Raw genomic sequence first — 24,299 nt, 5'->3', positions numbered from 1 at the left:
CGGCTGTGTTGTGCGCATCAGTGAGTGTACCAGACGCCTCATCACTAAAGTGCCCAACCGAGGTGAGTGTTTCTGCGATGGTGGAGAGTGTTGGTGACAGCAGTGGCGTTGTGTCGTGCTCTTCGTCCCACTCTGAGTCCATGGCACTTTGGGGTGGGGGTTCGTCTCCACCCATCCACTCTGAGTCACTGTCCGGTATTTTGTCTTCCTGGATAGTGCTGTCCCGGGTAGGGGTGTCCTGGGCAGTGCTGTCCCGGGTAGTGGTGTCCTGGGTAGTGGTGTCCTGGGTAGTGGTGTCCTGGCTAGTGGTGTCCTGGGTAGTGGTGTCCTGGCTCGGATGTGACGGGGGCCTGTGGCTGCCCCCCTCGTCGCATGCTGGAGGGTGCGGGTCTCTCCGTCTCCCGTGGTGTGCGAGGGGCATCCTGCGGGCGTCGCATTCTGGAGGGTGCGGGTCTCTCCGTCTCCCGTGGTGTGCGAGGGGCATTCTGCAGGCGTCGCATGCTGGAGGGTGCGGGTCTCTCCGTCTCCCGTGGCCTCCGAGGGGCATCCTGCGGGCGTCGCATGCTGGAGGGTTTGTGTCTCTCCGTCTCCTGTGGCCTCCGAGGGGCATCCTGCGGGCGGTCTGCATCTGTGGGGATGGGTGCCTGGACGTTTGGTCCTGTGATACACAATGAAGCATGCATGGTTAGACATCAGGCAGTGATCAGGTGATATGGGGGAGGGGGTTATAGGGGAGGGGGGATATGGGGACGGGCTGTCGGTGGCTCACTTGCTACTACGCCCCCGACCTCTGCATCAGCAACCTCCCGGTCGTCAGGTCCGCCAGCCAGTTCCAGGGCCCTTTCCTCGTGTTCGGTCAGTGGCCTCTCATCAGCAGGGCCTCCTCCAGTCCTCACATGCTCCCTATTGTTGTGTGCGCGCTTATCCTTTGGGAGGGGGGGGGGTGGCAGGGGTAAAAGGCAACACTGTTAGGCAGGTATATGAATGCACACCATCGGTTGCGCGTGCATTGCAGAGGTTAAGGTTAGGGCTGGATTCACTTGGGGATATGGGGGAGGGGGGATATGGGGGATATGGGGGAGGGGGGATATGGGGTGGGGGGATATGGGGGAGGGGGATATGAGAGAAGGGGGATATGGGGGAGGGGGATATGGGGAATATGGAGAGGGGGGATATGGGGGAGGGGGGATATGGGGGATATGGGGGAGGGGGGATATGGGGAGGGGGATATGGGGGAGGGGGGATATGGGGAAGGGGATATGGGGGAGGGGGATATGGGAGATATGGGGGAGGGGGGATATGGGGAGGGGGAATATGGGGGAGGGGGGATATGGGGGAGGGGGGGATATGGGGGATGTGGGGGAGGGGGGATATGCGGGAGGGGAGATATGGGGAGGGGGGTTATGGGGAAGGGGGGATATGGGGAGGGGGGATATGGGGAGGGGGGATATGGGGGAGGGGGGATATGCGGGAGGGGAGATATGGGGGAGGGGGGATATGGGGAAGGGGGATATGGGGAGGGGGGATATGGGGAGGGGGGATATTGGGAGGGGGGGATATGGGGGAGGGAGGATATAGGGGAGGGGGGATATGGGGAGGGGGGATATGGGGGAGGGGGGGGATATGGGGGAGGGGGGATATGGGGAGGCTCACCCTGCCTGCTCTGACGAGGTCGTTCACCTTCTTGTGGCACTGGGTACCTGTCCGTGGTGTCAGGGCCGCAGCTGTGACGGCCTCTGCCACTTCCCTCCACAGACGCCGGCTGTGGCGTGGGGCAACTCTGCGGCCGTGCCCGGGATACAGGGCGTCCCTCCTCTGCTCCACCGCGTCCAGGAGTGCCTCCACATCCCGTGACTCGAACCTCGGGGCTGAGCGGCGGCCAGCCATCCAGTCGGGTGTTGCGGTCGGGTGTTCCGGTCGGGTGGGGGGGAGCAGCGCGGCCTTATGAGCCGTCACGCGTGCGGCACGCATGACGCTGCATGGCGTGAACCACTGAGCAAGCGCGGATCCCGTTACGTCGCTGCTAGCCCATTTCGGGCCGGAGACTTTCGACCCATTTTTCCGACGTGATGCAAGTCGGATTTGCGCCGATCGGCGGACTTTCCGCCGTTAACGGAGAATTTCGCCCCTTATGAGGAAAGGCTGAGGGACTTGAGGCTGTTTTCGTTAGAGAGAAGAAGGTCAAGAGGTGACTTAATTGAGGCATACAAGATGATCAGAGGATTGGATAGGGTGGACAGTGAGAGCCTTTTTCCTCGGATGGTGATGTTTAGCATGAGGGGACATACCTTTAAGTTGAGGGGAGATAGATATAAGACAGATGTCAGAGGTAGGTTCTTTACTCAGAGAGTAGTAAGGGCGTGGAATGCCCTGCCTGCAACAGTAGTGGACTCGCCAACACTAAGGACATTCAAATGGTCATTCGATAGACATATGGACAATAAGGGAATAGTTTAGATGGGTTTAGAGTGGTTTCACAGGTCGGCGCAACATCGAGGGCCGAAGGGCCTGTACTGCGCTGTAATGTTCTATGTTCTATGTTTTGTGTCTGTTAAAAAAATCCTTAATCCATGCCAATGTATCACCTCCTATACCATGTGCCTTAACTTTGTTAACCAACCTCCTGTTGGTGACTTGTCAGAAGCCTTCTGAATATCCAAGTACACTACATCCATCGACTCCCTTTTTATAATTCTACTATTAACATCCTCAAAAAACTCCCCAACAGATTTGTCAAATATGATTCCCCGTTCAGAAATCCATGTTGAGTACCAGCCTCCCCGAAAAGGTGCCGGAATGTGGCGATTAGGGGCTTTTTGCAGTAACTTCATTGAAGCCTACTTGTGACAATAAATGATTATTATCAGATCCTTATTATTATCCTTGTATCCATTTATCACTTCCTTTAGAAAAGACTCTAACATTTTCCCTCATATTTATATACGGCTAACTCGTCATTAGTTCCTACTTTCTCTCTTCCTCCCTTCTTAAACAGTGGGATGGCATTTGCTACCTTCCAATCTGCAGGAACCAATCCAGAATCTATAGAATTTTGGTAGATGATCACTATTGCATTCTCTATCTCCATAAATACCTTTTTCAATACTTGGGAGACCCATAATATCAGGTTCTGGAGACGCATCAACCTCCAGTCCCATTAATTTTTCCAACACGACCCTTCTACAATCTTCTCTGATTGCTCATTCTTCAGAGTCTCTTGGATCTCTAATACTGGGAGATTTATTGTACCTTCCTCAGTGAAGACAGACACAAAGGGGTGAATTATACGCCAGCAGCTTCTGTGCCATTTCTGTATTCCCCATTGTAAATTTCCTGAATCTGCCTGTAATGAACCTATATTTGTTTTAGCTAAGCGCTTCCTTTTTACGATAGAAGCTTTCAAAGTTCATTTTTGTTTTTTTACTAGTTTACGTTCACATTCTATTATCTTTTTCCTTATCAGTTTTTGGATCCTCCTTTACTGTATTCTAAAATTCTCCCAATCCTCAGGCTTCCTCCTATTGCTGGCAATTTCATAGGCCGTTTCCTTTCACCTCATACAATCCTTAACTTCTTTGGTTAGCCACAGTTGACTGAATTTTCTTTCAAGGACTTTTGTGCCCTGAAGGAATGTATAGTTGCTATAAACTATATAATAATTCTTTAAAAAAAATTTAGAGTACCCAATTATTTTTTTTTCCAATTAAGGGGCAACTTAATGTGGCCAATCCACCTCGCCTGCACATCTTTGGGTTGTGGGGGAGAAACCCACGCAAACACGGGGAGAATGTCCAAACTCCACATGGACAGTGACCCAGAGCCAGAATCGAACCTGGGATCTTGGCACCGTGAGGCAGCTGGGCTAACCCACTGCGACACCGTGCTGCCCCTAAAGGGAAGTATTTTGTGTGCCATTTTAGCTGCCTCATCTACCCATCTTACTCCCAGGGATCTGCAGAAGTGCAACCCCCCCCCCCCCCCCCCCCACCCCCGCACAATGCATTAGCTCAGACATCTTCAAATTGAATTCCATTTACCACTTTTCTGCTCACATAACCATTAATATCTTCCTGCAGTGTACAAGTTTCTTTCTCACTATGAGTCATACTACCTATTATTGTATCAGCTTCAAACTTCTTAATCGGGTCCCTTACATTTAAATCTAAATGATGATATATACAAGAACAAGCAAGGGATCAAAAAAAAACATCAGCCATTAGCAATTGCTTCCTGCCACTGACCCAATTTTGGATCTAACTTGGTCCATGCCCATGGAACCCATGGAACTTTAATTTTCTGACCAGTATATCATATGGGACTTGTCAAAAACTGTGCTAATATCCATGTTGGCTACATCTTACGTGTTACCCCCACTGTTCCTCCTTCTTGCCTCCTCAGAAAGAAGTCAGACATGACCTTCCCTTATTAAATTAATATTGACTCTAATACTGTTCTTCAGAATCTTTTTACAGTAATCTGTGTACCACTCTGGTTACGTTGACTGGCCTGTACCTAAACTACAATTTGATTGGGGCTTCAAACTTGACTTTGGTCTCCACCCACTGCAGCAAGAATTGCAATGAGGCCTTTGAGTGCCATCAATTTGCCCAAGGATGCCCAATGCCTTGCCGGTCACACATAAACTTGTGGTGGGGTCAGGGATGGGCGGGTAGGCACCTGGAATAGCACTTGTGGCGTTAAACCCAATTTTACATCCCCTGCACACCTGCCACCCTACCCCTTGAGTATAAAGTTCTGCCCAGAGTTACAAGAGAAGAACTGTAAGATGTTTTCTGAATTTAGAAGGCTGAGGTGTTAGCAAACAGTGGCTGTCATGGGTCTTGCTCATTGGAAAAAAAATGTATGACTGCATTTAACAGAGGTCATTTAGGCTGCCATACGTGTGGAGAATTTGGATCAAAGAACGCTGGGCGTCAATCTCCGCCGGCGGGAGTCTCCATTTTGCCGGCGCCCGGGGGTTTCCCGATGGCCTGGGGCTGCCCCACAATGGGAAACCCCATTGACCGGCCGGTGTTCCGGAGACTCCCGCCGGCCGGTCGGGGCAGAAATGTGGCGGGGCGGGTAGGAGAATTTTGCCCGCTGTTTAGGACACAGGATTCATGGACTAGGAAATACAAATTAAAGTTAAAGGTGTCAAGCAAAATATTAAATGTCGGTAATATGTTATTTAGTGAAAGGGTGATAGAATTGGAGATTGCTAATGGGGATTATGTAACGGTAAACCTTTGCAGTTTAATAAAGAAAGGATTTGATGAATTTATGTTAGTCAATAGCATACATAACTGGTTAGAGTTCACTTCTGAAATTACAACTTAATTTCCACTCTTTGTACTTATGGTTAAATCTTTGATTAAAAAAACATATTGAATTTAATCTTACACTGCAATATACAAATAACTCGAGTTCATTCAAAACTCTGCTGCCCATATCCTAACTCACAGTAACCCCATTCTTTCATCACATCTGTATTCGCTAACTTGGTGGCTCCTAGTGCAGCAGTGACTCGATTTTAAGGTTCTGATCCTGACTTTCACATTCTTCATGGCATTGTCCCATGCCACCTCTGTAACCTCCTACAGTCCTCCTCTAACCATGCCCTTCTGATTTGGCTGGTTGTGTAAGCCCCATAGCACTATTTCAAAGAAGGGAGTTATTTTACTCCCCAATGTCCTGAGCAATATTCATCCGTCAACCAGCATCACATCACCAGATTATCTGATCATTATCAAATTGCTGTTTGTGGGAGTGTGTGTGTGAAAATTGCTAGCTGCATTTCCCATATTGGAACAGTACTTCGCTGGCTGTGATATGCTTGGGGATGTCCTGTGCTAATGAAAGGCATTATATAATTGCAGGTTTTTGTTACATTTTTTCTAATTGCCCCACCTCATCTTGGAGCCAACCCGATCCCAGGGCTAATTGTCCACTCCCTCTCCGCCTGTCAATCGAGCAGGAGAATGACTAGTTGGGTCTTATCGTGAATGAACTCTGCAATTTCATTTTTGCTGATTTCTTTGACATCTTCAGTATATTGCTCAGCTTACTTTTAGCCCAAGTATTTTAACATGCTCAGTTGCCTGCTTAGACATGTTAGTATCTTTGTGCCCATATGTCATATAGGTGAGTACCTCAGTGAGAAGCAGGACAGCGGAATGAAGATGCTACACCGAGCTTCTGGAATGTAACCCAGCTCTGCAACACTCTTACTAATATGATGCTGCATTTTAGCTTTGAAAAAAGCCATTTCATATAGTCTAATACAAATGCAATTCTGCAGGGAACAAACATCGATAAAGTATTAGAATTGTGGTTCTCGATAAATGATCATTTAAAAAAAAATGTGATTATCATTTATTTTTAAATGTGGGGGTACCACTAAACATGTCAGGAGGCCTCTTTTAACATAAAAGCCCAAGAAAAGCAAAACAAGTTACAGCATTCAATTGGAGAGGGACAAATGACGAAGGGTAGGAACAAGCTGGAGCAGAAGTTGATGTTCAGAGAGGAAAGTGATAGTGGCTCACAGGTTCCAAGTGTGTGCTGAGGCACGAGTCCTAACATTTCAAAATAGATCCAACAGTGATATGAACCTCATTGAGCAACTGCAAGTAAATATACATTGGCAGTTCAATTTGATTCACTGTTGACATTTTATTGGAATTTGAATTTTGTGTGGCAGGTTTTTGTCTGGCAAATTGCTAACCTTTGCATTTTATTTTCTGTTAGGACAATTCTGGCACATAACTGACTTGCATTTGGATCCTACCTACCACTTGACGAAGGACCCTACCAAAGTTTGCTTTTCGTCAATGGGGCGCCCGGCAAAGCATGCAGGACCTTATGGAGACTATTTATGTGATTCACCATATAATCTTATCCAGTCTGCTTTAACGTTTATGAAAGATGCTAAAGTGCAACCTTCCTTTATGATCTGGACTGGGTAAATATTGACGCAATGTCAAACTGAACTAGATGAGTCTTATTGCCAAGTACTAGCAGAGTGTAAAACCTTCGATTATGTCTAACATTGTATCGATTGTAATAGAGAGACTATGCTGCACTGTTGGAAATGCCATCTTTTGGATGAGATGTTGAATTGAAACCATGTGTGCCCTTGCAAGTGAGCATAAAATATTCCATGGAATTATTTGAAGAAGAGCTCTCACTAAATCCTTGGCAAAAAATTGATCTCTTTGTGACGAATGCAGGATCTTAGATATATTGGATTATAAACATTTGGCAATTTAAGGATTAAGCCTGGGTTGGAGTGTGTTTGACTGCAGTAGTCATGTTTTTAAAATAATCTTGTTTTGCAAGATCAGAAAGCTGTTAAGGAGCCAGAGGTGAAATTGATCAGAGCAAAAAGATTGGCCTCCACCACCGTCCATGGACTGATTCCCCCTATCGCTGGCGTGCCCTGAAATCCTCCCCTCCCGGCCTGATCCTCAACCCCCCATGGACCGGACACCCACCACCCCCTCCCGACCTGACCCCCACCCTTCATGGACCTGAGCCCCCCGCCTCTCCGGACCTGACACCCATCTCCCCCACTGGACCCGACACCCCCTCCCAGTCCAATCCCCCTTCCCAGTGCGACTTGATATGACCCCCTTTTTCCTGTACTGACCCCACCTCTGGTCAACCCACCTTCCCTCTCTGGCCCAACCCTCCTCATCCTGGATTGATCACGCTCCTCTGGTCTGAACCCCACTCCCCCTTCCCTGGGTCTGGTCTGCCTCCTCCCTCCAGCCCCCTTTCTCCCCCTCTGGTCTGACCTGATTTCCCCCAATTCCCCCAGTCCAACCCGATCTCCCCCCATATTGTCTGAATCATTTACCTTTTAATTGTCCCTTTAAACCGCTCCTTTCTGGCAGCTACTGCAATATAAAGGTGGAGTGAACTACCTCTCTGCGCTCCAGTTACTCCATGTTGATGCAGCCAGGAGCGCGATTCCCAGCCTGAGTGAAGAAGGTTGGGCGAGACGGGGGCTTTGGATTCCCAGTGAAGGTAAATCCATCGGCACTGGTGATCTGGAGAGCGCCACTCTAAGGAGGTTACAGGTCAATAAGACCACAGTTGGAGTACCACGCAGGTTTTGGCTTCAAACTAAAGGCAGGATGTTAAGGCATCAAAAGGATCATGATCAGAGTCACTAGGATACTGTTTTCTATGATGAAATACAAATGAAATTCAGACTGTTGGTGGTGCTATTTGATAGGGGTGTTTAAAATTCTGAATGTTTGGGACAAGGTGTAGATCGAAATTAACTCTTTGCAGTAGTTGAATGAATTTAGTACATGTAGCTTGCTTATAACATTAAAGGTAAGAGTTAGTCAGAGAACAGAAGATTTTTTTTCATGACTGCCATGAGTTACTGGAGTTGAAGCAGGGACCATGTCAACATGGAAGAATAACTTATATCAGTGACTGAAAGAACATGGTTTATGGCTGCAGCATTTTTGGCTTATTTGGGGTCTAGTCACCCGTGGTGTTCTTCATGCAAAGCCAAGATCAAGTACAGTGTTCAGATCAAGGAGAGTAATGTGGGTGGGTGAATAATTGAACCCAGTGATAAGAACCATTGTAGAATTGGATGAAATTTGGTGAACTGCTTCGAGGCAGTATTTTCCTCTTCATCTGATGGGAGGAGAATTTTTATGAATTTATTTTGCCTAAACTGGGCATTACACTTCAACAGAGGTGGAAGGCATGGGTGAGAGAGGACTGCTCAGCCTGGCTTAATGGCCATTGAGTCCAATTTGACCCACAGCTGATGTTGCCGCTTGAGGTGGGGCACAAAAGGTTGCTGCATAAGATAAAGATGCATGGCATTAAGGGGAAAGTAGTAGCATGGATAGAGGATTGGTTAATTAATAGAAAGCAAAGAGTGAGGATTAATGGGTGTTTCTCTGGTTGGCAATCAGTAGCTAGTGGTGTCCCTCAGGGATCAGTGTTGGGCCCACAATTGTTCACAATTTACATAGATGATTTGGAGTTGGGGACCAAGGGCAATGTGTCCAAGTTTGCAAACGACACTAAGATGAGTGTAAAGCAAAAAGTGCAGAGGATACTGGAAGTCTGCAGAGGGATTTGGATAGGCTAAGTGAATGGGCTAGGGTCTGGCAGATGGAATACAATGTTGACAAATGTGAGGTTATCCATTTTGGTAGGAATAACAGCAAAAGGGATTATTATTTAAATGATAAATATTAAAACATGTTGCTGTGCAGAGAGACCTAGGTGTGCTAGTGCATGAGTCGCAAAAAGTTGGTTTACAGCTGCAACAGGTGATTAAGAAGGCAAATGGAATTTTGTCCTTTATTGCTAGAGGGATGGAGTTTAAGACTAGGAAGGTTATGCTGCAATTGTATAAGGTGTTAGTGAGGCCACACCTGGAGTAATGTGTTCAGTTTTGGTCTTCTTACTTGAGAAAGGACGTATTAGCACTGGAGAGTGTGCAGAGGAGATTCACTAGGTTAATCCCAGAGCTGAAGGGGTTGGATTACGAGGAGAGGTTGAGTAGACTGGGACTGTACTCGTTGGAATTTAGAAGAATGAGGGGGGATCTTATAGAACCATATAAAATTATGACGGGAATAGATAGGATAGATGCGGGCAGGTTGTTTCCACTGGCGGGTGAAAGCAGAACTAGGGGGCATAGCCTCAAAATAAGGGGAAGTAGATTTAGGACCGAGTTTAGGAGGAACTTCTTCACCCAAAGGTTTGTGAATCTGTGGAATTCCTTGCCCAGTGAAGCCGTAGAGGCTCCTTCATTAAATGTTTTTAAGATAAAGATAGATAGTTTTTGAAGAAAAAAGGGATTAAGGGTTATGGTGTTCGGGCCGGAAAGTGGAGCTGAGTCCACAAAAGATTAGCCAAGATCTCATTGAATGGTGGAGCAGGCTCGAGGGGCCAGATGGCCTACTCCTGCTTCTAGTTCTTATGTTCTTAAAAGAGCACTGGATTCTGTGCATCCTATTGCTGTTCAGTTGGATAAGATAGTTTCCACTGATGCAAGGTCACCTCTCCCAGTTCCACAAAATGATTGTTTAGAGTTGAAAACACAGGTCACTTAAATGCTAGGGCATAATATATGTTAAGGCCAAATCATTCACTTGGAAGACAGCAAAACATGAGGATGAATTACAAAGGTCAAGTATGTCAGGAGCAGAATCTAGTGCCGCATGTGGGAGTGGTGTCATGAAAGGAACGAGTAGATAATGTCACAATATACATCTATGTATATAATGGAGTGCAGACAGGCAGTGATTGACACACAGGATGACCAGTAAGCACACAGAACAGAGCAGCCAATCACCAGACAGGACACGATCACTATAAGCCAGAGGGCACCAGCTTTCCCACTCTCTCGGGACCCAGCCTCTGAGACAGTCAGAGTTAGTGAGCTGGACAGTGCAAACACCATGTGGTAGCTAGTAAGTCTGATTAGGCTAGTATCAGGGGCGTCATTCTCCGACCCCCCAGAGGGACGGAGAATGGCCGTTGGCCGCCGTGAATCCCGCCCCCGCCGAAGTCTCCGAAGGGAGAAAAGTCGGCGGGGCGTTAATGGCGCCGCTGCGGCGGAGAATGTCACGGGTCTGCGCAAGGCAGCCGATTTTCGGTCTGCCGATATTCTCCCTTCTGGATGGGCCGAAGTTCTGTCGACGTGATGACCGTTCACGTCGACGTGAATCAAACCTCCTTTTCATCGGCGTGACCCGGTGCTCCAGGCTCACGCCGACCAGCGAGGAGGTGAGTGACGGCCTGGGGGGTTGGCTCTGGGCAGGAAATGGCGTGGCCACAGTCCGATTGCGTGAGGAGAGGTGTGTCTCGGCTTGTGTGTGTGTGTGCGGCGGGGGGGCCGTCATGTTTTCAGATCATCCAGCGATGTTGGCCGCCGTGGTGGCAGCCGCTCATGTCTATGTTGCCCTGGATGAGGAGGAGGAGGAGGAGGAGCGTGCCAGAGAGGCGGCGCAGGCTGCCGCAGAGGGGCAGGCGGCAGCCGCCCAGGCTGGAGGGATACCTGACCGACAGGACGAGGAGGGGGAGGAGGACGTCGCGGCCCCACGGCAACGGAGGCACCCGAGTGTGTACCGGCCCCGGCAGTCATACCAGGACCTCACGGACCGGGAATGCAGGAGGAGACTCCGGATGAGCCGGGAAACCGTGGCACACATCTGCCACCTGCTGGCACACCTGTCACCGCGTGGCACTGGCGGGGGACACCCTCTCCCCGTGTCCGTCAAGGTTACGGTGGCCCTGAACCTTTATGCAACGGGGTCATTCCAGGCACCGAGTGGGGACCTGTCTGGCATATCACAGACATCGGTGCATCCGGGCAGTGACCGATGCCCTTTATGCCATGGCGCCCCGCTACATCCGCTTTCCCGTGGACCAGGCCAGCCAAGATGCCCGGGCCGTGGGCTTCTCTGCCATGGCCGGGTTCCCCAAGGTCCAGGGTTGCGATCGATGGGATGCACGTCGCCGTGCGGCCACCTGCAGATAACAGGGCCGTGTTCACTAATAGGAAGGGGACCTATTCGATGAACGTACAGGTGGTCTGCGACCACCGCATGATGATCCTGCACGTCTGCGCCCGTCACCCAGGCAGTGTACACGACTCATTCGTGTTGTCGCGGTCATCCATCCCCGGCATGTACGAGGGACGCCACTCCCGGCTGAGGGGCTGGTTGCTGGGCGACAGGGGCTACCCATTGCGATCGTGGCTGATGACGCCTATACGGAGGCCACGCAATGAGGCGGAGAACCGCTACAATGATGCCCATGTAGCGACAAGGGGAGTGATTGAGAGGTGCTTTGGCGTGCTGAAGATGCGTTTCAGGTGCCTGGACCTCTCTGGGGGCGCCCTCCAGTTTCGGTCAGATAGGGTCGGCCACATCATTGTGGTGTGCTGCGTCCTGCACAACATAGCCCAGCAGAGGGGCGATGTGCCGCAGGCAGAGGAGGGCGGAGTGGAGGAGCAGCAGGAAGAGGCACAGTCCTCCCCAGATGAGGGGGATGGGGGCAATGGTCAGGGCAGACGGGGTAGACACAGGCGGGTGGCTGTCCACCGTTACCGGCTGGCCCAGCGGGCACGGGACAGACTGATAGACGCCCGCTTCACTGACTAGATGGGCGTGGGAATCGGGTAGTATGGCCACAGACCGCACACGATGGCAACAGCCGACCACCCACACCCCCCACCCATCCACCCACCCAGCACCCTCACCCCCCTCCCCAACCCCACCCACCCCACCCGCATGCACACCACCCCCCCCCCACCACCATTGCCGATCCACCGGCGGCACAACGGGCCGGGCTCACACAGTTGCGGGTGGACGCGTGTCTATCGCAGGCCATGGAGGATGATGACAACCCGCCCTGCGGTGAGCTCCTGGCTCTACATCGTTGGACTATGTCTGACCCATGGCCACAGTACCACCATCCACCCGGACCATCCCTGCATGCGGCTGTGACACTGCAGCGCACGGTCCCGTCCTCTGCCCGGGGGATGTTGATGGCGGCCCAGGGGGAAGGGGGCAGACTCACCTGGGGCTGAGGTAAGACCACCCCTCACACACACACTTGCGCTCAACGTACATGACACGCCCGCACACTTTGGACAGAGCACAAAGGCAGCTTCGGTCGGTGTAACATTGACTTTAATAACCAAAGGAGTTCATGCACGTGCCCTAGCCCCTAAAACTCATCTGTGCCCTGCACCCGTGCCAACTTACTCAGTGTCTAATTGTTTGGCCTTACGGGCCCTTTGACTACGTCTACGTGGTTCCCCAGATGGTACAGCAGAACTGGAGGTGGACTCCTGTGATTCCTGCCCTCTGACACTGGATCCCTTTGGCGGCCGTTTCCTGGGGCGTCCTGGCCTAGATGGGCCAGGCTGCGGCCCGGGCGACTGAGATGGCGAGCTGCCAGCCTGTCCTGCCCGTTGCCCACCCAATGCACCTGGGACGGAAGGGGGGGAGTCCGAGGTGTCGCGGTGTACCGGGACCTCCCCTACAGAGGGAGCCGGGACGGACCACACCACCTCCTCCTCCCTCGGGGTGCCCGATGGCCCCCAGGCCTCTACATGGGTGGGGGATGCGAACGGACTGGCCATCCGACGCCCCCCCGACATCTGGCGCTGCCAGTCCTGGAGGCCCGTGCTGGTATCGACAGGGGTCTGCAGGTTTGCAGCCATGGAGCCCAGGGTGTTAGCAAACCCTGTCTGTGACAGTGCGACGCCGGCTCGCACATGGCCACTGGCGCCGATGCCCTCAGCGATGGCCTGCTGAGACTGGGCCATGGCCTGCTGAGACTGGGCCATGACCTGCAGAGACTGGGCTATGGCGTTGAGCGCCTCTGCCATCTGGCGCTGGCACTGGCTCATGGCCTCCTGTGAGAGGGCAGCCATTTCCTGGGCCACAGACGCCGCCTGCACGGGAGTTCCCCAGGCCTCGCAAACCGTTCCCCATGTCTGACACCGTCGCAACCATTGCCTCCACCGCGGACGCCATCCGTGCGGTGTCAGCCTGGGTGGCACGCATGACCGGGACCACTCCCAGCTCCTGGACGCGGGTGGACTCCTCCACCTGCGACCGCAGCCGCCGCAAGCCGCCCGTCACCCTCTTCGCTCGTCTCCGGGTCGGTGGTTGCATCGGATCTATGTGTGGGTGTGGTAACTGCAAGAACCCGGCATCCATCTGGGCGGCAGATGCTCGCTTGGCCTGGGCTGCCCTCCGACCGCCCGGTCCCTCTGCTGCTCCGACCTGCACCTGCTGTACCGGGACGGCTGTGTTGTGCGCACCAGTGAGTGTACCAGACGCCTCATCACTAAAGTGCCCAACCGTGGTGAGTGTTTTTGCGATGGTGGAGGGTGTTGGTGACAGCAGTGGCGTTGTGTCGTGCTCTTCGTCCCACTCTGACTCCATGGCACTTTGGGGTGGGGGTTCGTCTCCACCCATCCACTCTGAGTCACTGTCCGGTATTTTGTCTTCCCGGGTAGGGGTGTCCTGGGTAGTGCTGTCCCAGGTAGGGGTGTCCTGGGTAGTGGTGTCCTGGGTAGTGGTGTCCTGGGTAGTGTTGTCCTGGGTAGTGGTGTTCTGGGTAGTGGTGTCCTGGCTCGGATGTGACGGGGGCCTGTGGCTGCCCCCTTCATCGCTGGGTGGTCGCTCCCGCACGTGACGGGGATGTCGTCTCCCTGTTGCTCCAGGTCTCTCCGTCTCCCGTGGTGTGCGAGGGGCATCCTGCGGGCGTCGCATGCTGGAGGGTCCGGGTCTCTCCGTCTCCCGTGGTCTCCGAGGGGCATCCTGCGGGCGTCGCATGCTGGAGGGTCCGGGTCTCTCCGTCTCCCGTGGTGTGCGAGGGGCATCCGCAGGCGTCGCATGCTGGAGGGTCCGGATCTCTCCGTCTCCCGTGGTCTCCGAGGGGCATCCTGCGGGCGTCGCATGCTGGAGGGTCCGGGTCTCTCCGTCTCCCGTGGTGTGCGAGGGGCATCCTGCGGGCGTCGCATGCTGGAGGGTGCGGGTCTCTCCGTCTCCTGTGGTCTCCGAGGGGCATCCTGCGGGCGGTGTGCATCTGCGGGGATGGGTGCCTGGACGTTTGGTCCTGCGATACACAATGAAGCATGCATGGTTAGACATCAGGCAGTGATCAGGTGATACGGGGGAGGGGGATATAGGGGAGGGGGGATATGGGGACGGGCTGTCGGTGGCTCACTTGCTGGTGGGCCCCCGACCTCTGCATCAGCAACCTCCCGGTCCTCAGGTCCGCCAGCCAGTTCCAGGGCCCTTTCCTCGTGTACGGTCAGTAGCCTCTCATCAGCGGGCCCTCCTCCAGTCCTCACATGCTCCCTATTGTTGTGTGCGCGCTTCTCCTGTGGGTGGGGGGGGGGGGGGTGGTGGCAGGGGTAAAAGGCAACAGTGTTAGGCAGGTATATGGATGCACGCCATCGGTTGCGCGTGCATTGCAGAGGTTAAGGTTAGGGCTTGATTCACTTGGGGATATGGGGGATATGGGGGAGGGGGGATATGGGGGATATGGGGGAGGGAGGGATATGGGGGAGGGGGGATATGGGGGAGGGGGGATATGGGGGAGGGGGATATGGGGGATATGGGGGAGGGGGGATATGGGGGAGGGGGGATATGGGGAGGGGGGATATGGGGGAGGGGGGATATGGGGGAGGGGGATATGGGGGAGGGGGGGATATGGGGGATATGTGGGAGGGGGGATATGGGGGAGGCTCTCCCTGCCTGCTCTGACGAGGTCGTTCACCTTCTTGTGGCACTGGGTGCCTGTCCGTGGTGTCAGGGCCACAGCGGTGACGGCCTCTGCCACTTCCCTCCACAGACGCCGGCTGTGGCGTGGGGCAACTCTGCGGCCGTGCCCGGGGTACAGGGCGTCCCTCCTCTGCTCCACCGCGTCCAGGAGCGCCTCCACATCGCATGACTCGAACCTCGGGGCTGAGCGACTGCCAGCCATCCAGTCGGGTGTTGCGGTTGGGTGTTCCGGTCGGTTGGGGGGGAGCTGCGCGGCCTTATGAGCCGTCACGCCGTGCAGCGCGTATGACGCTGCACGGCGTGAACCACTGCGCAAGCGCGGATCCCGTTACGTCGCTGCTAGCCCATTTCGGGCCGGAGACTATCGACCCATTTTTATGACGTGACGCAAGTGGGATTTGCGCCGTTTTTTGCGCCGATCGGCGGACTTTCCGACGATAACGGAGAATTTCGCCCCAGGTCTCCAGTCAAGCCAGCATAGTGTCAACCCACAGTTGAACATGTATAATAGTTTAGATGTTAAATAAAATCGTGTTGCATCTTATCAAGTGTTGGATGTCTGCCTCTTGCTACACTGCATCAAGTGCAGTCCACATTGACCCAGCCTACCCAACACATCAGTTAATGAACACAAAACTGGGGACTGGTTGAACAATGAGTTGTCCCTATGACAAAAATAGAATTGAATCTACATTGTAACCAGTTTTGATTTTGCACATGTTAAAGAATGACTTGCATTTTACTGACTTGAAACAATGGGCGCGATTCTCCGGCGTTGTTACGCTCTCGCTCAAGCGAAACAAGGCTGGTGAATAGCGGGGGAGGCCAAAAGCGAAATCCGCACCAGGCGCCAAACAGTTTGCCATGCAACCGGCCCGCTTCCATCGGTGAAATCGGGATTCTACTGGAGCGACGGGAAACCAATAATCACCACTTAAGCCCTATTTCCATACAATTAACGAGAGTGACCCCATATCCAACGGCGTCCCGCCATTCAGCGCCACCCCCCCCCCAGAAAGTATTCACGCTGGCGCCAATAAGTACTCCTTATGAACAACGTTAACCTGGCGGAAGGGCTTCTGTGGGGATCTGAGGAGAGGTGAATAGCTCCCATCTGAGGTGCTCTCCTCGGAGTCGGGAGAGGGGGCCGGCAGAGTGGGCTGGCTCCTTCGGCTAGCGGACCTATGAGAGAATGGACATGTGGTCAGTGGGAGGGATGGGTCAGTCAGTACTCACGTTTGATATGTCCTCCGGGTGGAGCCTAGTAGTTCCTCACCTCTGCGGCTTCCGCCACCTCTGTGTTGGTGACCAATCTGTCCTCGGCCACACCATTCACCTCCAGGGCCTACTCCTTGAAGGAGGTGGGGATTCTTATGTCCGGCACCCCACCGCCAGTCTGGGCACTCTCTCGGCGATTATGGGAGAGCTTTTCCCGAGGAGACACAGAGAGGGCATCATTAGCCACATGCGTGGTTCACAGTGGTGGGAGGGGGGGGAGGGGGGAGTGTTTAGGCCGGGGTTGGGGCATTGGTGTCTACTCATTCGTGCTGCCCCATGTAGGTCATTGACCTTTTTCTGGCACTGAATGCCAATCTTCCTGGTCACACTCTCTGACCTGACGGGTGCTGCCACCTCGTCCCACTCAGTACTAGCTGTCTTGTGACTCGCCCGCTGGGACCCTCGGGGAAACAGGACATCCCTCTTGGCCGCCACCGGGTCCAGGACACTCCCTCGGTCAACTTCCCCAAATCTTGGGGCTGGTCTCCTCGGTGCCATTATTGCGAGATGGCTGGGGTTGGCTGAGCAAGTGTATCTTAAGTGCTGCTCGAACTTGTTAGCGGGGGTTGTTGCTGAGTGCAGTCCCAGCAAATCAGCTGGCGAGCAGTCATTTGCAGCGAGAAGCCTGTAAGGCCTAGTTAAGTGGACCAATTAACGTTGAATTGCGTCGACCGCCTCACTGGGCTGAGCACCGGGAAGCTCGCGGTAATTCCCGCTCGCTGCCACATTTTAAAATGTTTCCAGAGAATCGCGCCCAATGTGATGGCTCTTCCCACACCACACCACTACCTGGTGGATGGATTCTGCAATTGCAGGCATGCTAAAAGCATTTGTCTTACCAAATTGCCATGGATTTTGTCACAGTGTGAACCCAGTAAAAAGTTAGCTATTTAAATAATGTTCAGAAAAGAAATGAACTTGCGTTTATATAGCACCTTACAACCTCAGGCTATTCTGGTACCTTTGAAACTGCTGTAATGGAAGAAATGTGGCAGTTGTGTACAGCAAGGTTCCACAATAAGAATGGCCAGTTTTTAGTGCTGTTAACTGAGGGATGAATATTGACTAGGTCACTGGGGAGCATTCCCCTCTTCTTTGTCAATGCATGTCAAGAGAAGGAAGTCGGAGTAGCGGTTTGGCATCTCTTCTGAATGCTGACATCTTCCTCAGTCTAGGCTCACTTTGTACTTCACTGAGGTATCAGCTGGTCAAGTCTCCCCAGTAGCACAGGAACCCATTCAAGACTGGGAGCGGTACCATTGAGTCAAAGGCCAAATTCCTCCCTCATCGTTCATGGCTGGAATTTTCCAATGATACAGAAAGTTAATGGAGTTTTCGCAGGGTTACCAAAATTTCCATAATCATTGGCAATGGGTCCCACCACGGATGAGACCCAAGAATCGCACCCAAAGCTGATTTTACTGTGCAGTAGTAGGAATTAATTATTCGGAAAATAAACGCTACCATTTAACCTGTACAGCATCTGAATTTACAAAGTATTTTGAAATGGAATGTTCTGACCTGCTCAGTATTTTCAAAATATTATAAATTGACCCTGTAAATATCTAAGGATAACAGGGCAGCATGGTAGCACAGTGGTTAGCACTGTTGCTTCACAGCGGCAGGGACCCGGGTTCAATTCCCGGCTTGGGTCACTGTGCGGAGTCTGCACGTTCTCCCCGTGTCTGCGTGGGTTTCCTCCGGGTGCTCCGATTTCCTCCCACAGTCCAAAGATGTGCGGGTTTGGTGGATTGGTCATGCTAAATTGTCCAAAAGTTAGATGGGGTTGCTGGGTTATGGGGATAGAGTGGAGGCTTAGTTCTTTTAGGGGCTGGTGTAGACTCGATGGGCCGAATGGCCTCCTTCCGCTCTGTAAATGTCTAAGGATAAGAGCATGTATTTTGATTGTCAAAATAGTGTGTCCTGTGCCCGCTTTCATCATCGTTGCTTTTGCTTTTCTTTTGTTATTGTAGAGATAGTCCTCCCCATGTGCCAGTGCCAAAGCTGTCTACAAAAATTGTGATTGACATTCTCCATAATATGACACAGACCATCCGGGAATACTTCAAAGATCTACAGGTTTTTCCTACATTGGGAAACCATGACTATTGGCCACAGGTTAGTATAGCCAAATATATAACATAATATAGACCTTAGCTGAAACAGAAAACAGCTATATACCACATGCATTACGTACTTGTATTTATATTCACAAGAGAGAAACTCCACAAGCCCTAATAGTTGAATTGTTTAAAATTAAATGTACAGTCCAGACCAACTTCAACAGATGCTCTTTAGGTAGAAACTTTCAGATTTGTAAGAGTGAAAAATGACGCCAATGTTTGATTTATTTTATAACAAATCAACTAAATTCACAATTTAGATTAATGAGAAAGTCATTTTGGATTCATTATTAACAGCTTGAAAGGACGATCATTTTTATGCTTTTTTAAAAAGTTGTAAAAAATCAATAAAGGTAAAAAATAACATGTTTTGGGGGAAAACCAATTAGCCAAATATAGCAAGTGTTCCAATTTCTCTCCCACCAAGGATTGTTCAATATTGTTAACATTGGAGAGTAACCTCCTTGTGAAAACCTCACCCAACATCAGAGTAAATGAAGACAGTGGTCACTGAGGCCAGTGTGTCTGATTCACTGTGCTTCCAATTTTCTGGTGATTTATATGAATTATTAAAAGAAAATCACAAGTGCTGCAAAGTCGGACACTAAACTTCCAAGTCTGAATATCCACTTCACATCCTGCTCAAACAGGCTCTTTATTTGGCCAAGGGTGGAAGCGTCAATTACTAGGGGACATAGGTTTAAGGTGCGAGGGGCAAAGTTTAGAGGCGAGGTGCAAGGTAATACTTTTTACACAGAGGGTAGTGGATGCTTGGAACTCTCTTCTGGAGGAGGTGATGGAAGCAGGGCCGATAGTGACGTTTAAGGGGGTCTTGACAAATACATGAATAGGATGGGAATAGAGGGATACGGACCCCGGACGTGTAGAAGGTTTTAGGTTAGACGGGCAGCATGGTTGGCGCAGCCTTGGAGGGCTGAAGGGGCTGTACTTTTCTCTGTTCTTTGCCCTTGCTGAGAGTTTGAGGATTAAGGCACATTGTCAGTCATCGTAGGGGAGCTTTTTCTATTATTTCAGGTGTGCTATATCTGAGCTGATCATGTTTGATACTAAAAGTGGAGGTGTGAAACAGAGATGTCTTCCATCCCCTGATGCTATCATCCCTTGCTTTGATGAACATGTTAGTCAACTGAGAAGAACAATCAGAAAACAAAATTCTGCTTGTAACTATTGCTTTGAACCATAGTGGTATTGGTTCCCCTGGTGAACATTTGTCTTTAGAGTCCCTCCAGCACAGATAGTAGGTCCCAGGTTTAAGTAATTTGTGCTTTAATTGGTAATCCTGGCTTGACTAAGGTTGTCTAATTGGAAGAGGAGTATAATTGACAAAGACAAATTGTAGGACTCTGATAAATACTATTTGGAGTTTCCTGCCCTGATTATTCTGTGACATCTTCTGAAAACAGTAATAAGTCTTACAACACCAGGTTAAAGTCCAACAGGTTGGTTTCGATGTCACTAGCTTTCGGAGCGCTGCTCCTTCCTCAGGTGAATGAAGAGGTACCTCTTCATTCGGAAGGAGCAGCGCTCCGAAAGCTAGTGACATCGAAACAAACCTGTTGGACTTTAACCTGGTGGTGTAAGACTTCTTACTGTGCTCACCCCAGTCCAACGCCGGCATCTCCACATCTTCTGAAAACACAGACGTGTGGACATTGCTTGATTGTGATGTTGTCCAGACACCGCAGGAAGAATGCTTTTTAAAGTCACCGCTGTGTATTTTCTTCTTCAAAATGTCTTGCCAAAGGTAACTTGATAAAACCGTATCCCAGCAAAGGCCACATTTTCAGTAGAAGGGATGAGGAGTAGAAGAGGAAACGAAATAAAAATCCCAATGATATTTACATTCAAAGTACTTAATTTCTTAAAACAAGAAAATGGTGAATTTGTTTGTTTTTCTTATTTTGATAGGACCAGCTTCCTGTTAATGTAAGTGAAGTTTACAATGCAGCAGCTGACATGTGGAAACAGTGGTTGACGAGCAATGCACGTAGGACTTTGCAAAAAGGTTAAAATTTAATCCTTGTTGCTTGGATTGTGGTTTTAAATGAAAGAGGAAATTCCATTTAAATGTAAAATACTATCTAAAAATTGACTTTTAAAGGACCTATGTGTATTTTCTTCTTCAAAATGTTTTGCCAAGAGTAACTTGACCATGTGACACCCTGAGTGTGCTGACAGGGTCGATGTGGAGACGATGTTTCCTCCTGTGGCAGAATCTAGTACTGAGGGGGCCACTGTTAAAAAATAAGGGGTCACCCATTTCAGGCAGAGATGAGGAGAAATCTTTCCTTTCAGAGGGTCGTGAATCTTTGGAACTCTTTTCCTCAAATGGTGGTAGAATCAGACTCTTTGAATATTTTAAAGGCAGAGGTAGTAGAATCGTGATAAATAAGGAAGTGAAAGGTTGCCGAGTGTGGGCGGGAACATGGAATTGATATTGAAATCCGATCAACCATGATCTTATTGAATGGAGGAGCAGGCTCGAAGGGCCGAATGGCCTTCGCCTCCTAATTCATATGTATACTTGCAGCGCCATTTTAATAAAGTGATGTATGACACAAAAGAAAACCATTGAATCCATGGAGTTCATGCAACTCTTTGTAAAACAATCCAGTCATACCATTGTGCTGCTCTCTCCCTGTAGCCCTGAAGGGTTACTGCCCTCAAGTGCCCATCCAAACTCCTTTTGAAATCGTAGAATCCCTGCAGTGTAGAACAATGTCATTCGGTCCATCGAGTCTGCACTGACCCTCTGAAAGAGCAACGTAACCTACGCCCAATCCCCCATCCTATCCCTGTAACCCCACCTGGGGACAATTTAGCATATCCAATCCAGCTAACCTGGACATCTTAGGACTGTGGGAAGAAACCCTCGCAGACAATGTGAAAATCCCCTAGTTGCCACACTCTGGCGGCTGTTCAGGTAGGCCCAGTGGTTAGCTCTGCTCCCTCACGGAGCCAAGGTCCCAGGTTCAATCCCGGCTCTGGGTCACTGCCCATGTGGAGTTTACACATTCTCCCCGTGTCTGCGTGGGTTTCACCCCCACAACCCAAAGATGTGCAGGGTAGGTGGAGTGGCCACACTAAATTGCCCCTTAATTGAAAAAAATTAATTGGGCACTCTAAATTTTTTTTTTTAAATGTTGGTAAAAAGAAGCAGAATTGAAAAAGACATTTCATCTCTCTGTACAAGTGTACAGTCTTCTGATTCAATAATGCATGTAAGACTGAATTTATACTGTATGCTTTGGAACCTCCCTACTGGCTGAGATGGCATGGGGGAAGAACCTCTCAACTGAAGGTTTAAGTACACAAGGTTGCACTCTGAGTTATATACCCACTTTAGTATTGTAGGGTACCCAAAACCACTTTGTGGTGAAACAGTAGTGTACCATGAGTACAGCTTAAAGTACCTTGTAACAACAGATGAACAAGTTAGAGTATGTAATCTAAGCACAGTCATGTTGAATTCAGGAACCCACACCTCCACACATGCCCCCTTCCCCATTATACTCGTTATAATTTAGAATCAAACTATTCATAATGACAGCTTTCCATTCAGTGCAACATAAAACACCATAATTGATTAATTCGTATTGAACAAAATGGTGCTTCTTAAACCAACTTTTGGGTAGAATTGTTTAGGTGTGTGAAGACCCTTTTTAGAATTTACCTTTCAGAAGTAACAACGTTCCGAGTCGAAAGAAAACAAAAGTTTTAAGTTTACTGCAAACTTATCATTGGTTGGGAGTCGGTCCTTTATCCCAGTCGTTCCCCCCATAGTGCTATCTCTATTACAAATTCTTCAGTTCTATTACTTTTTATTCACATTTTTAACATTTTAATATTTTAAAACATTACAATACAACATAAACCCAACACAGAACCGCACCCCTGATACCCCCATCCCCCCAGACCGGCTCTTCCCAGTAACTAGTTCTCCAAAATGCAGAATAAACAAACCACACCTCTTGTGGAACACTTCTAGGGCAAATTTAACCTTCTCTAACTGCAGGAACTCCATTAGATCCCCCAGCCACACCGAGGCACAGGGTGGAGAAGCTGACCTCCACCCCAACAAAACCCGCCTGCGATCAATCAGCGAGAATACTAAAACATGTGCCCCCGCTCCCATCTGCAACTCCGGCGGGTCTGATGCGTTGAATATGGCGCCAGAGGACTGGGCTCCAAGTCCACATTTAAGATTGCCGACATGGTGCTGAAAAACAACTCCCTAAATTTCTCCAACTTTGGGTAGGACCAGAACATGTGCACATTATTAGCCGGACCCCTCCCACACAGTTCACAAATACCCTCTACCCCCTCAAACAGCCGGTTCATCCTCAACTTCATCAGGTGCACCCTGTGCATCACCTTTATCAACCCCAGCCTCGCACACGAGGTTGAAGCATTTCAATTCTAATACTTTCAGGTAAATAAGCATAAGATGATTTAGGACAATATTATTGACTTGACTTTAGAAACAATGGTAAAGAAGTGGAGGGGAAACACTTCAAAATTAATTGTATCCGTGTAATCTTTTTTTCAAATTCATCCAGTTCATTTTTTGGTGCACAATAATTCTCAAATCTGAATTAATGTAATCAAAATCACAATGATGACATTCTACCCTCCCATATTTTTGTTGTGTCCAAAGTCAAGCTGCAGTGAGATTCCCACATCCTTTCTGTTAAAAGTAATAATTCCTCTGTAAGTTGATTTAGTTTTTTGGAGTATTTTTATAACTAAATCCTTGTTATATTCCTGAGTTTGCTTTCTTCTTTCTATAGGTGGGTTCTATACCCAAGTCTTTAATTGTAATGTCACCCAACAGACTCTCAGGATAATCAGCTTAAACACAAACTTGTACTATGGTCCCAATAAAGTGACTGAGGGAATCCCCGACCCTGCAGGGCAGTTTGCCTGGCTTGAAGATATACTGAAGAAAGCTCAACAAAACAAAGAGAGGGTAAATCTATTTAACAATCTTCCAAAAAAGATGTGAATTTAAACTAGTATAAGCAGATTTTATGCTTGCAATGTGACAATTCTCCTTAATAAATGTTAGATTTATTTGTAAATGAATTTGCTACAGGTATTTAACAAGTTGGCTCAGTTAGTAGCATTCGATTCTCAAGTGTGTGCCATCAATATCCATGAAGAATTTGACCAGAAAGTTGGCTGTCGCCATTTACTGACATTGTTAGATGTTCTGTCTTGCAGATGAAACTTTAACTAAGTTCCTGTCAGTTTGTTCAGATGAATGTGAATATTCTTAATCATAAGTATCTACCCTTCAAATAATAATCCACTATTTGTACACTTCTTTTGAATGTCGTGAGGACACGACAAGGAAATGTACAAATATAAGTGATGCAATCTAAAGGGACAAGCACTAAGTGCGGTAGCAAGCACGACTTGCCGGGTGCTTCCCAATGGCCGACACGACAAGACCGCGACAAGTATCTATCGCACAGGCTTCACGGCAACAATGACTGTCCCACCAATTGATTCACCTGGACTGAGCCCGGCAGCTCCCTGCGAACAAGGAGGTGCATCACACAAACCGCTGCCTCTTGAG

The 24,299-nt window shown here is 49.7% G+C and overlaps 1 protein-coding gene across 1 annotated transcript in view; it reads left to right on the top strand.

Annotated features, from left to right (window-relative positions):
* smpdl3a (sphingomyelin phosphodiesterase acid like 3A) overlaps nucleotides 1-24,299 on the top strand; it is a 79,667-nt gene that overhangs the window by 29,925 nt on the left and 25,443 nt on the right. Inside the window, exons 2-5 of the mRNA XM_072499337.1 lie at nucleotides 6,748-6,961; nucleotides 18,548-18,692; nucleotides 20,627-20,723; nucleotides 23,509-23,687. Of these exons, the coding sequence (XP_072355438.1) occupies nucleotides 6,748-6,961; nucleotides 18,548-18,692; nucleotides 20,627-20,723; nucleotides 23,509-23,687 (635 nt within the window). The remainder of the gene's footprint in view (nucleotides 1-6,747; nucleotides 6,962-18,547; nucleotides 18,693-20,626; nucleotides 20,724-23,508; nucleotides 23,688-24,299) is intronic.

This window comes from Scyliorhinus torazame, chromosome 4, assembly GCF_047496885.1.
Source record: "Scyliorhinus torazame isolate Kashiwa2021f chromosome 4, sScyTor2.1, whole genome shotgun sequence".
In the NCBI taxonomy this organism is placed as follows: domain Eukaryota; kingdom Metazoa; phylum Chordata; class Chondrichthyes; order Carcharhiniformes; family Scyliorhinidae; genus Scyliorhinus; species Scyliorhinus torazame.
The sequence above is the reverse complement of the archived record's forward strand: the minus strand, read 5'-3'. Positions and strand labels throughout refer to the sequence as shown.